Below are 15,897 nucleotides of genomic sequence, written 5' to 3'. Positions count from 1 at the left end.
AGTTTCAAAAGGCCATATACTAACACTGTAATAAGAAATTTAGAATTTTTCCTGAGATGATAAAAATTCAACAGTATCAAAGCCAAAATTGAGGAAGACTACTCCAGGAGCAAAGGCAAATTTATTGTAAAGCCAATAAAGTACAGGCCCCAGGGTTCTTCAACTGGATGGAAAAGTTTCTGGATGTTGTAAGTATTACAGGTAGAAATGAGAAAGCAAATGAAAATAAAAGTATCAGTATTTATATATAAGTTTATTTATATATAAGTGTGTCTGAGAATTGTCTAAAGATATGTCTGAAGTAAAAGATTTGAGTCTTCAAGATTTCTCTGTTTTAAAAAATTTATTGTGTATTTTTTCTAATTGTAGATATATACTCACCTTTCTATATAATTTTTTGCTCATAATTTTACGTTACTTTACTTTTGAAAAAGATCCCAAATTTCAGAATTTTCAGGTGCAAGTCCTAGTTTTGTCTCTGCTTGCAAATAGAGGGTAGGGGAGGAGTATAAGATGGAAGTAGGAAGTTGAGTTAGAAGAATTATGCAAGATGTGTGAGAAGCTAGAAATAAAATTATAGCTGATAAAATTCAAAATTATGGGACTGATTTTGGAAAGACAGAAAAGGAAGAATAAACAGAAGTTCGTCAGTGAGAGGATGCAAATCATAAATATAAAGAGAGTCAGACATCATTTCAAGTTTATGAACTTTGGTGTGAATGACAACAGTGGGTTAACTGCTGGAAATAGGTAAGTCAAGAGGAATTTGCTGGTGATTTGGCAGATGAGGTAGATCAGAATGGGTAGAGACTATGGGTGATAGAGAATATAGAGAAATCAGTGAGGATATAACAGTACATTTGTCTAGCATCTGACTGAGATGTGGAATGAAATATCAAGGCTTTGTATATGACTGGGCTCTACTTTGAGAGCTGATTTTGTTTAGTTATCAAGTTGCGTCCACCTCTTTCATGATTCCATGGCCTATAGCCTGCCATGGGATTCTCCAGGCAAGAATACTGGACTGGGTTGCCATTTCCTTCTCCAGGGGGCTTCCTGACCCAGCAATCGAACTCGCATCTCCGGCTTGGCAGGTGGATTCTTTACCACTAGCGCCACCTGGGAAGCCCTCACTTTGACGGACAGTAGAGAAGTCTATAAGGGGGCAGATCTCGGCAGCTGTGGAGACAGTAATGTGCAGTACATGGCCAAACACAGAAACTTCAGCAGTGCCCCAAATCAAGAAAAAAGTACATGAGTAGAAACAGGAAAAAACGTCTTAAGAAAACTGGGTGATTTATAGTCGAGGATGCAATTTTTGGATTTGGTGCAAAGGTGGTCATGAGATCTTCATGAGAAGTAATTCAATATAGTGCTGAGAATGACAGCTCACTAAGGGACTATCAGTGGAGGCAGAGGTAACAGGTATCATTTCTGAGTATAAAATAATCATTCAGGAAACACAGCAAAGAAAGATAGACTCATTGAGTCTTCAAAGAAAGATCACAGAAGCCATTAACTTCAATATCTGTATCTATTTGGAATCTGGGGAGTTTTTTAAGGCAGAAGATAAGAAAAGGGGAAAACTGAAACGATGACCACTGGGATGGTCACAGAGACAATGTTCCGAAGGAGGTCAAGTTAAAGGGAGCAGAAGCCGCAGGGTGATCCAGAGCAAGTAAGACCAGACCTCTTTCTCTGTAAAGACGGCAGAGGATACTTAAAACATTTTACATGACTGTGAAAACTTTTAACATAGCTTGTGCAGGCTGCTTGAGAGAAATGAAAGACTAAGGGATACCCATACGAATAATGACTGAGGTAATACTCACTGAGGTAAAACTCACTGAAATTGAGAAAGTTAAAGCACTAAGAGTATAGAACATTAGCCATCAGTTATTAAGAAAAGTATTTTAGGATGTAATTTAGAAAGAAATATTATGAAGAAAGAACTTAGAAGATGTTATAGAAGTATCCTGGGGGATAGTAGATGACATCTATAAAAGAGAGGGCAAAAAATGGTACAACTAGCAGGTGGGGAATTCAAACAAACTGTGTTTGCTAATTAGCTTCAATTAAGTTAATTGGTCACAAAGAGAGAAACCGGCACAGTTGTGATCACAATGCATAAAGACTATTGTGAATAATAATGGCTGCACAGATATAAAGTTTCTAATCAAGGTCTTGTATGGAGGGCTCATGATATTTCTGGTCAAATGCTTAGTTTAAAGAAGCACTTTAATTCATTTTTCATAGTACCTCTATTTGCTAAAGAATGAACAGCAAGTGTCACTGTAGCTTTTGCAATAGCTATGCACAGTCTATTTCATGGCTATAAAAGTTGTGAATTGAAGAAAAATTATGATCTCTCTACATTAACTTCCATCAGACAAATAGAGGCAAAGGATATGTAATAGTCAAATTCACTAAAAAACATTTCCTAAACATTTAATACTTATTTTTTAATGAAAAAACTGTGAAACCAGGCCAGATAGCAAAATTACTGAGGAGGGTATTATAGGATGTAAATAAAAAATACTGTGAATAAAAAACTTAGAAGATGGTCTGAAATGATGGTGCTTCCATAATTAGATTGTATACACATTTGTTTTAAAATTATATCTCTCCTCACCAAAAATAGATATCAGAGCTACCAAGGAAATAAATACACTAAAACAAATTAAACAAACAGATAACTGGGAAAGAGACAACTCAGAAAGATTTTGGCTTTAAACTTCCTGACAGGGAAAAAAGTGAACCTAGTAAGTTAATGATGAGAAAACATAAAAGCACTCTATTTCTGTAGAAAGAAACACATTTTTTTTTCATTATATGCTAAAAGAGGGTTCCAAATGAGATCATTTATAGTGGACATTCACTAGCCTAGTGGATAATGTTCCTGGCAAAATTTCTCAAAAAATAGCATGAGATTAATTCTCAAACAAATACAGTCAAATAAATAATATTAAAAGGCAAGTTAATAGGTAATTTTTCAAGAGATTGAGTTTATGGAATTCAAATATCTAGGCTACTTGATCTGAATAAAGAACTTAGAAGATGGTCTGAAAATGAGGTACAAAATTTGAGGTACATGAGGCAGAATGGATTCAAAGTCTTTGACTATATCCTCCAAATATTTTCATTTAAGCTTTACAAAAATACATCTAAACATGTGCAGCCTGGTGAAAGATTCTCTAAACAATGCAAACTCAGAAAATAAAAAGAGAAATCATATCTATAACACAAGTGATACTCGGGTATGGGCCAACCCCACCTTGTTCATAACGTTTTGCTTTTATTATTTAATCTCTCATAGGTGCCCTTGAATTTAAGATCAGGACACTTTGGAGCAATACATTTCTTTTCTGGAACAATCAACAAATAGTCTTTAGAAAATTAACTGAAGTAACTTGAGTGTCAAAGCTGCATAACAGAATCAATAATGATTTGATATATTTGTCTAAGGATTAATATAATGGCTACCTAACTCAATGGTTCTTAAAATCTATTAAAAACTAAGATAGTACTCTGTATCAAACTTCTTGGATTTACTTTTCATAAAACATATCCTTTTATATTCAACACTGAAGAACTTATGATTTGAGATCACTGGAAACAATGAATTAGTGAAAATGTATAGAAAAGTATAATAATAAGGTTTTTTAACTTCATGTATTATAGAGACTGTTTGGTGCAATGACATAGAGATTTTCACTACTTAAGCTATTAAGACCTTTGGGGTCTTAATGATGTCAATGAAATAAGAATGCAAAAATATGTACTCTAATATTTGTATGCATTCAGAGAAGTCAATGAAAATTACATGTGCTCTGAATTCTTAAGGGATAAAAGAAGTGAAAGTAAAAGTTGCTCAGTCATGTTTGAGTCTTTGTGACTCCATGGACTAAAGCCCATCAGGTTCCTCTGTCCATGGAATTCTCCAGGCAAGAATACTGGAGTGGGTAGCCATTCCCTTCTCCAGGGGATCTTACCAACCCAGGAATCGAACTCGGGTCTCCTGCATTGCAGGAGTATTCTTTACCATCTGAGCCACCAGGGAAGCCTCAGCTTAAGGGATAGTGTAGTGTAGATTAATTAAAAATGAATATATTTTTGTACTAACAACAGCAGAAAATTAGAGTGAAAGTCAGATTCTAAGTATAATACTAATATAAGGGCTAAGTCACTTCCATTGTGTCCGACTCTCTGTGAACCCATGGACTGTAGCCCACTAGGCTCCTCTGTGTCCATGGGATTCTCCAGGCAAGAATACTGGAGTGAATTGCCATTTCCTCCTCCAGGGGATTTTCCTGACCCAGGGATTGAACCTGAATCTCTTATGTCTCCTGCAATGGCAGATGTGTTCTTTACCATTAGTGCCACCTTAGAAACCCCTAATACTAATATAAGTTGTGATATACCACTTCTATGGGAATACCTCTTTGAATTTCTGAATCAAAGTCAGGAATGAACTATGTAATTCAATATTTTGTATTCTGCTTTACTTATAGAGTCTGTTGCCTTAGAGACCGTAAGTAACTGGATGAGCTAAGCTTGCTGAATGTCACTTTCATACATTCATTTTATAATACAGAATCCCCTATCAAATAGCCCTACAACTTTCCAATTATTCTCTACAAATATATTAAAGTTGTCTTTAGATTGCTTTATTGACTTATTAAAGTACTACAAAATAATTTGCATGTAAAAATAATCATATATTAAAAATGATACATATTTTCTCCATGTCTTCATACAGTGAAAATAATGATAGCATCTTCAAATGTTTCCATTTTTAAATTATTAATTATATATATACATATTTATTAATGTATAGTATTTAGTTGGAATTACTATCTGCCCTAGTCATGCCTTTCCTATTTGTTCCAGGCAAGGTTGAGTGTTCAAAATGATGACACACTCCATGACAATGAAGTCATATGTAAAGCACATCAAAATTTTGGTGTTAAATAGATGGCAAATTTAATATTTAATTCCAGTAGTACACTACTGAATAATGTATTTTTTAAAAATAGCCTAAACTACATCAATTTTCATCTGTGTTTTTCATTTATTTAAAGTAAGCCTTGTATTTTTACTTAAGCACTTCACTTCCTACAACTGTAACCTCAAATATTCATGATTAGGAAACATGCCAAATTTGTTTAACAAGTCAGGCATCTCGTATTTCTCATTACTTTTTATGATGTTATGCACATTATACATTATACATATATGGATAAATGAACAAAGAGATGAACAATTGAAAATTATTTAAAATAAATACAATAGCATTTCTCTATAATGTTTCCCTTCATGATTAGTTTGCAAACCTACATGATTTTATATTAACTTTTTTGTCCTTCTCTATGCATAGCACAAAGCTTAAAACACACAGGTGTCCATATTTGGTAAATAAATACAGCTAATAAAGAACCAGTGACTATCTCAAATATACCTTACAGAAATTAAGAATTCTGCATGACAAGCTGAAGTAATGTGCCTGGGTTACTCAGCACCATAGTTCTGGTGGACCTGGAACTCCAGACCACGCTCTCTGGGGACCAAGCCTTGTGTTAGAGACCATCTTGACAGACTACCTCTCTATAAGAAACGGTTGTTTTCCTTTTAAAATTTCAAAGATATTCTCATAAGTCATTGTAGAAAAATGGATAATAAGGGATTTTATTACTTGTCATTCATTTCTATCTGAAAAGCTCTTTCTCATAGATGATACTCTGAAACCTCTCCTATATCTATACCAACTCCTGCTCCATGATACCTAATGAATTAGAGGCACTGATCACAAATACAAAGAGTCTTGGCTTTCACAGAGGTTTCTCAAAGGTACAAATAAAATAGTTTCAGAAAATTTCTAGTACTTGTCCCCTCAAGTACATAAGAATATTAAGAAATTTTTAAGATATATTGTAAAAACTACTTCCTAGGTACAACAACTCACTCAAACTGAGGTAGAATAAAGTTCCAAAATCACTGATATTTAATTTCCAGCCATAAATATCTAACATTGGCATAATATCATCCATCTATTAAGCCAAGCTGAATCTAAAAGCCCATGTTAACCATCCACAAGACAAACACACAAATATACCGAGGACACAAAAGCCTTATTTTTCACATAAGGCATTTCATTCCCTGTCCTTTGTTTTCAAGGCCTGCTATTTGTAAACTGTTGGTATGAAAACAGTACTACTTAGATGGATCCATTTATTTCCTTTTGTTCCAGAGAAAACCATCCTCATATGCCATCTAAAGCAACCATTGGTGCTTCAGTTCAAGACTTGATTAACCTTAGATCTGCTTCAGCAGTAACAGAAAGGAAACACACAAGAATGGGATGCTGATTCTTGCCGGTGTTCACTCATGTGACCCTCCTTTTCTAGGACATGGTACCACGCGGGCCTGTGAGCACTACTCACAAGGTATTCCTTATTGAATCAACAGAGGGGATAAATACTTCAGGAAGATGAAAAGGAGCAAAAACAAACGAGCAAACAAAAACCCCTTGGACCTGACGTTATGGAAAAAATTAAAAAGACACTAAGATGAAAAAAAAAATCGTGTCATGGTTTACATGTGGGATTTGGATGGAATCTAGGGCTGTGTTTTAATTCAAAACTCACCATCTCAAAACCACTTCTTTTCATCCGCCTGCAGGACTTGAGGTAAGTACGTATGCGTTTTCGGGCACGCTCTTGATATTCAGGGAATTGTCGCCTGCATGAGTCAATGATAGCCTGGATCTTTTCTTTGGGCTGCTTAGAGATTGGGACCATTCGGTCCAAGTTTTCATCTACAAACAGCCTGACAAACATCTGTTGGCAAGAGGGAGACAGAGGAGAAGGGTTTGGAGGGCTGCTCTCTGCTGTTCCTAGCTTCCTGTCTTGATTACCGATAGGAAAATACTCTTTTCTGGTTTATGCACTGGAGAACTTTGCAATGGAAAGCCAGAAATTTTAAGCAAACACCCTTTAAAGACTTTCTAAATGGTTGGATTAAAAAATAGAGAGAGAAAAAGAGAGAGAGGCAGACAGACAGACAGACAGAGACAGAAAAATATAGACTATCGCGTAGAAAAAAATCAAGAAATAACAGTAGACTATGACAATTAAGTACCCCGTAAATTCTCTATTAATAAAAATGACTGTTACATTGCTACACTGCACAGTATACTAATCTCAGAAAACAAACAACAGATTTTTTTGTCATGCATAATTAGGTAAGCTGGGAAAGCAAAAAAAAAAAAAAACAAACAAAAAAACAAAAAATAACGGATGACGGGCAGGCTCTTCCGGGGCATAAGCTGAGGCCCCCTTCATCCGCTAGGTAAACATGCATACTCACACAACACAACTGCAGTTTTCAGCTCACATTTGGCTTTAAAATTCTAAACAAAACACAGCAATTCTGGTGACTGGTTGGCAAAGAGTGTTTCATGTACTTTTTAAATCCTTCTGTAAATTAAACAAACATGTCTCTAAAATATCCACATTTACCAACAAGCAACAACATGAAAGTGAAGGGCTAAAAATCCAGCCACACGGGGCGGGTGGCAAGACTCACATTAAAAGCTTTTAGCCGCTCAGCCTCCACGCCATCTGTCTCGTTAGCTTTCTCAGAATCTTCGTGGTCGTCGTGGTCATCTTCATCCTCATCTCCCCTGTTTAGAGACAGATCCTCAGCACCCCGATCCACACTCTCATTTTTGCCCGAGTCGTAGCTTGAATAGCTATGCGTAGGGGACTGAAAAGAAAAGAAATTGTTGCTTTGAAATTCCTTGCACGAGCTAATAAATTTGGTTTTGCTTTTAATGTCAACTGTTTCTCAAAACTTCAGTTTAAATAAGCTGATAATTCTAGAGCTGTGGCTATTTTCACTTAAATCAAAATTAACTTAAATGAAATCAAATTAAAACTGCATTTCCTCGGTCACATCATTTACATGGCAAGTACTCAATAGCCACATAGAACATTTCTGTCACTGCAGAAAGATTTATTGAATTTAGCTTTCTGAGAGTAATTACTGTTTCCATTCAATATACATATTGCAGAACAAAAAACAACCTGCGATCAGTTTTGTAAAGGAATCAATGAATCACATATTCTTGGAATAGAGATGACACCAGAGCTTAGCCCATCTAACTGCATTAGTATTCTTGAAACAGATCAGGGAACTGAGGGGTAGGTATATTTCACTGATTTGCCCAACAAGGACTATACAAAATATTGATGCTAGGACTGCTCGGACAACATGTCTTCAGGTCACTTTATAATTTTTCTATGAGTCTAAAGTTGGCATCTGATTTTGGCTTAGAAAAAAGTAACTAAGTTTCCTTCTAATCATTTGTCAACCTTAGAGCTTCATAATGTACTAATGAGGCCAACTGAGACAATTTTCACAAACGTAGATAACTGTGTCCAAGACCAACTATGGATCCTGCTGTGATATCCTTTACTTCCTTGTTAGCTGAGGATCTGTTCCAATCCTGTGGGCACCAACATTTTCTACCCTAGGTATCACTGCTTCAAACCTTCACTTCCAGATGAAGGAAGTGTGCCTGTAACTAAAATCAAGTTGAATCTAGCAGAGCTAAGAAGAACAGAAACAGTCCTGGGAAATAATTTGAGCATCTAGATTCAACTGTGCCTGAAATGAAATGAACTCATGGATCTTTCCAGCTGTGTGATATTATACCCTTTCAACCTCCCCTTTATATTTTTGCTTAAATCTGAGTTTCAATCATTTGCAGTAGAGCTTGAAGTAGTACAGAAATCAGTCATTACCGGGTCAGATTAGCAACCCAAGTTTCACATATGATAACTTAGATACCCGGGTCACCCCAGCTAGTATGTATAATTTCTGTAAATAACAGAAAATATTCTGAAATCTAACAACAGAGTCAAATACTTTTGAAAGACCTTTACAATGGGAAATTTTAAATCATTAGCATTCAAAACTGCCTCCACGAAAAGACAGCATATGTGTTGAATGCTTTAAGGACTGCACTACTTTATTATTACCATAAAATCAGAGAGAGAACAAAACTAAAATAGAATCACTGACATTAAAAGTGGAGTTACAACTTAAAGCCTATTTTTATAGTTCAGATGATTAACAAGGTAGAATCACCTAATCAAATATAAGGCAAATATTCCATAGGTTTGAAAAATATACCATACATGCTTTTTAAATGGTACTAATTTTAAAGTGTTATACTTATCTGAATACAAATATGCTGGGCTAATTTATTCTTTCTAGATATGATGTGAGACACACAAGCCATCAGTCTACTACAAATAGTACCACTTAGAACCATGAAGGATGTTCATGGATAGCCCTAGGCAGTCAAGGTAAAGAAAACCCATCTTAGACCTGAGAATACTCAGGATCTAAACCTAGAACACAATCAATGTTGTTGTTTTTACTTCTTCTACAAAATAAACTAAAATTTTTGTAACTCTGAATTCTGTTTTGCAGATGGTATGTCATTTCTTGCCTGTCTCACTGTTGAAGATCTAAAAGCTTTCAAGACCAACTGGATTAAGTTCACTTTCCACAGATTCCCACTTCAACCTCAGTCTATTTGAGTCTTTCCCTTCACTGTAAACTCTTAATATTCAACGACTTTTGACACTGATTTAAATACCACCATTGTGCTGTACTTTTCTTTACACGTTAATATGCATTTTTTCCTTCAAGCTAGACTGAGACAGGAATCAAAACATATCCTACTTTTTCCTCACAGCATCTAAGAAAGGTTCTCTACAGAGTTGGCACTTAAGGTAGTTTTCCTTTTTCTGCAAAGTCTTTGGTCTTAAAACGTGGGGGAGTGAAGACAAGCCATAGATGGAAAGAAAATATTTGCCAATGACACATCTGAGAAAAGGACAGTTTTCCAAAACATACAAAGAATACTAAAAACTAAACAATAAGAAAACAACTTGATTAAAATATTGGCCAGTAACACCTCACTCAAGAAGATATACAGATGGCAAATAGGCACATGAAAAGATGCTTCACATGATGTGCATTGGGGAAATGCAAACTGAAGCAACATTGGGATATCACTACACATGTATAAAAATGGTCAAAATCTGGAACACTGATAACACTAAATGCTGGAGAGGATGTGGAACCACAAGTCCCATGCATTGCTGGTAGGATGCAAAATGATACCACAACTTTGGAAGAAAGTTTTGCTTTTTCTTTTGAAACTAAACATATTCACCATGTGATTCAGCAATTGTGCTCCTTGGTATTTACCCAAGGAACTAAAATTTGTGTCTACACAAAACTTGCACAATAATGTTTCAAATAGCTTTATTCATAATTGCCAAAACCTGGAAACCAACATGTGCTTCAATAAGTGAATGGATAAACTGTGGTTGATCCAGATAATGAAATGATATTTAATACTAAAAGAAATGAGCTATCCAGCCACAAAAAGACACAGAAGAACCTTAAATACATATTAATACATACTAGCACCACCTAGGGGTCACACTTACTGCTAGTGGTAAAGAAACTGCTGGACAATTCAGGAGACATAAAAGACATGAGTCTGATCTCTGGGTTGAGAAGATCCCCTGGAGGAGGGTGTGGCAACCCATTCCAGTATTCTTGCCTGGAGAATTCCATGGACAGAGGAGCCTGATGGGCTCCATAGGGTCATACAGAGTCAGACATAACTGAAACACAAGTGAAAGAAACCAATGGAAAAGACTATATATTGTATGATTTCAACTATATGACATCCTAGAAAAGGCAAAACTAGAGACAATTAAAAAAAAAAAAAAGAACAGTACTTGCCATGGCTTAGGGAATGGAGAGGGATGAATAGATAAAGCAAAGAATTTTAGGGCCATGAAAATACTTTTATGATACTATAGTAGTGGATACAAGCCATTCTACATTTGTACAAATACAAGGAATGTACACTACCATAAGTGAACCTTAATATAAACTATGGACTTTGGATAATTATAATTCACCAGTGTAGGTTCATCAATTGTATAAATAATGTGTGCTGCTCTGGTAAGTAAATGCCGGTAACAAGGAAAATAAGCACATGTAGAGGGAAGCGGGAATATGGGAAATCTCTGTACCTTCCACTCAGTTTTACTGTGAATCTAAAACTGCTCTAAAAATAGCCCTTTTTAACAAATGGGAGAATATGGGTACTGGGGTGATAATACAAAAATTCCTAGAGGCCTTCTAATAACCCACATAAAATATAGCAGTCATTGCCCCATAAACCTGTATCATGTCAATAAAAACTCTACATGATCACTCCCTAAACAAATCTCCATTTTAGGAACAATCATTTTCATTTTTCATGTGTAAATCCAAAAAATCCAAATTAGATCTTAAAAAATACAAAGATATAAAGAAGCACAACTTAGGCCTGATGGAAGAGACACACCTGCTTATCCACAAAGCACAGGTGTTGGTTTATGGGGACAAGATTAGATTTTTGTCTTAGTTGCATATTTCATTCATTATCTTGAGATAACACGTGACTATCCTTCTTGAAAATACATTTGCACTTTCCTTTTCTCACATTTTTGCACCCAAATAGAACTGCCAATTCTAGACCTAGAAAAATACCCACAGAGAGGAAGATTAACTTCATTTTTAAGGAATGTTTGCTTACTCTGTGTTCAGAGCATTTTTTATCTTTTACTTAATATTTATTTTATTTAATGATATTTTATTCTTTTTGATGCAATTGTAGATAGGATTGTGTTAGTTTATCTTTCTGAGAGTTTATTATTGATGTATAGAAATGCAACAGATTTATGTATATTGATTTTGTATGCTGTAACTTCACTGTATTCAGAAAGTTACATTTAAAAATATCAGTTACTCATTACTGAATCTACTAGGCATTCTTAGCATCATTAAAAGTGTGACTGCCAGACACTATGTGCCTTCTGATGTGATGCAAAATGAAGAATTTGTTCTTGTGTATTAGTCACTCAGTCATGTCTGACTGTTTGTGACCCCATGGACTGTAACCCACCAAGCGCCTCTGTCCATGGTATTTTTCAGGCCAGAATACAGGAGTGGGTTGCCATTTCCTCCTCCAGGGGATCTCCCCAACCCAGGGACTGAACTCACATCTCCTGCCTTGGCAGGTGGATGCTTACCACTGAGGGCCCTGGGAAACCCCAAAGGAAACACACAGCATAATTAAGGAAACAAGCTTATGAAAATAAAAACAAGAATTTGAATAGAATCTAACCTCAGTCTAGAACAGTGGTTCTCAAAGTGTGCCTGTTAGGTCAGCACTAATTGCATCTCCTGGGAACTGATCAGAAATGCACAATATCTGTCCCATCCCAGATCACCTGAATCAGACACTTTGGGGCTAGACCCATAATCTGTGTTTTATTAATAAAATGCCATCAAGGGGGATTCTGTTGTAGCTCAAGTTTGAGAACCACTTGTCTGAAGTTGGGCTTCCCTTGTAGTTTAGTTGGTAAAGAACCTGCTTGCAGTGCAAGAGTCCCACCTTTGATTCCTGGGTTGGGAAGATCCCCTGCAAAAGGAAATAGCAACCCACTTCAGTATTATTGCCTGGGAAATCTCATAGAGAGAGGAACCTGGCAGGCTAAGTCCATGGAGTCACAAGGGGTCAGACATGACTTAGCGACTAAACCACCACAGTTTGAAACTAACTTCTAATAAGACAATAATAGTAAGACATAAGACACAAGAAAAAGCAGACTGATAAATGCAAAATATGAAACACTGTACAGAACAATTGACTTTGGTTTAGCAATATCTTAGTGACACAGGGAGAAAAGTGACATATTAGAAGGGACTCAAAAGGTTTGATAAAGAGAAAGGTGTTGAACTTGCTTGTATTGTGATTCAAATAAACCTAATGCAAAAAGACAATTTTGAGAAAATTGGGAATGTTTCACAATGGATGAGATTAGATGATTACATTGCATACTTTTTGTTAGATGTGATGACCTAACATTTGGTTAAGTAAATATTTATCTAAGAAAAGGGGCTTCCCAGATGGTTCAATGGTAAAGAATCCACACACAGTTTCAATCCTTGGGTTCAGAAGGTCTCCTGGAGGAGGACACAGCAACTTACTCCAGTATTGGTGCCTGGAAAATCCCATGGACAGAGGAGCCCAGAAGACAGTCCAGAGAGTGGCAGAGTCGGACATAACTGAGCACACATGTACCTGAGGAAATGTCCACATTTGTTAGAGGCAGAAACGGATGAAATGACACGGATATCTGGGATCTGCTTTTAAATACTGCAGGAAAAAAGTTAAAAAAGTAAAAAAAAAAAAAATCGTAAGCACTGAATTTAGTGATAAATATTAGTAGTTCTATGTATCAGTGCAGTCGCTCAGTCGTGTCCGACTCTTTGCGACCCAATGAACCATAGCACACCAGGCCTCCCTGTCTATCACCAACTCCCGGAGTCCACCCAAACCCATGTCCATCGAGTCGGTGATGCCATCCAGCCATCTCATCCTCTGTCGTCCCCTTCTCCTCCTGCCCTCAACCTTTCCCAGCATCAGGGTCTTTTCAAATGAGTCAGCTCTTTGCATCAGGTGGCCAAAGTATTGGTTTCAGCTTCATCATCAGTCCTTCCAATGAACACCCAGGACTGATCTCCTTTAGGATGGACTGGTTGGATTTCCTTGTAGTCCAAGGGATTCTCAAGAGTGTTCTCCAACACCACAGTTCAAAAGCATCAATTCTTCGGCACTCAGCTTTCTTTATAGTCCAAGTCTCACATCCATACATGACTGCTGGGAAAACCATAGTCTTGACTAGATGGACCTTTGTTGACAAAGTAATGTCTCTTCATTTTAATATGCTGTCTAGATTGGTCATAACTTTCCTTCCAAGGAGTAAGTGTCTTTTAATTTCATGGCTGCAATCACCATCTGCAGTGATTTTGGAGTCCCCCAAGATAAAGTCAGCCACTGTTTCCCCATCTATTTGCCATGAAGTGACAGGACCAGATAGGGTGCCCAAAAAGTTCATTTGAGTTTTCCCATGGCATCGTATAGAAAAATCCGAATGAACTTTTGGCCAACTCAATATTATATTCTCTATTTTTAAAGAATTTTATACTTTCAAAATGAATATTAAATGTAACAAATTTTAAATTATTTTATATCTCCTCTATTTTGAATATGTTTAGGTGACAGTCATTTGTTCAACATTTAAAGAAGCACTGCTTAATACATAGAGAGTTGTTTTGGGCCCATAGGATTGAATAGATCCAAGTTTTTTGAGTTTCAGTTATATTTTCAGTATAACTGAAAGTTATAAAGTTTGGAGAGGGAGTGCATTTGAAAAATTAGATAAGAAAGTGAATATTTAATTAAATTGAGAAAAGCCACAATAAATGATAAGATTCTAAAAAGTTTGTAAATGCTACAAACATCACAAATGGCAGAAATACAGTATTTTAAAAATTAAATAACTCCCTGACCCATATTTGTTGTCTTTCCACATTTCTTGGCTGCATGTTCTTTGATTGCTTCTTCATATGACAATGATTTTGTATTACCATATTCTACAGAGAGAATAGAAAAAAAATTCAGTCTTTAGCATATCTGATGGAAATGTGTCTTTTATTGTTGACAGTTTAGAAATTTCCCTTTGCTCTTCAAATTAAATATTGCTAATATCATGTAAATTGTTACATTGTTTTCAGCTGGGGAAGCTCTTAATTAAGATCCTTTCATATTTAGGGCATCTCAAGTTTTCTTGGGAAATGACTGACTTCATTAAAATGACATTTATGAGTTTTATGTTTTCTTCATTGATATCAGTATTTTCTGTCAAATCCAATGTGAAATTTAAATCTTCTAACATGTGAATAAATTCATTTCTCTTCATTAACTGTATTTGTCTTACTCCCAAGGAAATACTATCTTTAGTAAGACCTGAAAATTTTTATTACAAGTCACTTACTTCTCAGTGTCAAAATGTCTATCAATTTCACTTGTCATTTTTGTTGATTTTTTCATATTTTATTAATGTTTTCTCTGAGTTTTCTCTCAGTTATTTAGTAAATAACACAAAGACAACAAAATGATACAGCCTTTATATATTTCAAATTAAGAATCTATAATTTCTCACTTATTTTATAAAAAAGGTCCAAAAGACCTTTCCACATGGCAATTGAAATATCATTTTCCACTGTGTGAATGGTACTCAAACTATCTCTGTATTAATACTTACAGGTGAATTTGCAATTACACATTTGTATAACCAGGGATTGATTTTTGTTATTTTATTTACTGGTTTATCATACTGTATATGCTTTTCTAGTATTGAGGTTAAAAAAGAGACATATTTGACACTTCATTTTACTGCCAAATGTTTGTCCAAAAATTACTTGAAGAGTCTCATGAAATTTTAGATATCTGAAAATCACTCCATTTCATAACCTCTGAAAGGAAATCTCTCTCATTTAATAATTTTAAAAACTCTGGCTATTTTTTTGGCACTTCAAAATGATAGTAAATATTTTTTTCAGGCTTGTTTTTCAAGATATTAGTTGGTTGAGCATGGTGGTTCTCTCATTTTGGCATGCATCAGAATCACCCAAAGGATCTGTTAAGATATAGAGCACTACATCTTATTCAGTAGGTCTAGGGTGGGGCCCAAGAATTTTGATTTTAAAAAGTGCCCAGAAGAAGCAGATGCTGCTGGTCTTCATTCATCTGAGCTGCTATAACAAAAGTCCTATTGACTGGGTGGTTTAACAGAAATATTTATTTCTCAGCATTCTAGAGGCTGAGAGGGCTTCCCTTGTGGCTCAGCTGGTAAAGAATCCGCCTGCAACGTGGGAGACCTGGGTTCGATCCCTGGGTTGGGAAGATCT

At 35.8% G+C, this 15,897-nt stretch overlaps 1 protein-coding gene across 7 annotated transcripts in view; it reads right to left on the bottom strand.

The window, feature by feature from the left end:
• The window catches only part of NOL4 (nucleolar protein 4), a 452,815-nt gene that overhangs the window by 124,601 nt on the left and 312,317 nt on the right, over positions 1 to 15,897 (bottom strand). For 4 of the 7 annotated variants that reach the window (XM_043889495.1, XM_043889497.1, XM_043889498.1 and 1 more), the window contains 2 exons: positions 7,585 to 7,764; positions 6,645 to 6,836 (listed from right to left, as the gene is read on the bottom strand). In XM_043889495.1, coding sequence (XP_043745430.1) covers positions 6,645 to 6,836; positions 7,585 to 7,764 — 372 coding nt within the window. The remainder of the gene's footprint in view (positions 1 to 6,644; positions 6,837 to 7,584; positions 7,765 to 15,897) is intronic. The other 3 variants (XM_043889501.1, XM_043889496.1, XM_043889500.1) reach the window with 1 other exon arrangement.

The sequence above is a fragment of the Cervus elaphus genome, chromosome 27 (genome assembly GCF_910594005.1).
Source record: "Cervus elaphus chromosome 27, mCerEla1.1, whole genome shotgun sequence".
NCBI lineage: Eukaryota > Metazoa > Chordata > Mammalia > Artiodactyla > Cervidae > Cervus > Cervus elaphus.
Note: the sequence above shows the minus strand (reverse complement) of the source record. Positions and strands in the feature narration are given on the sequence as shown.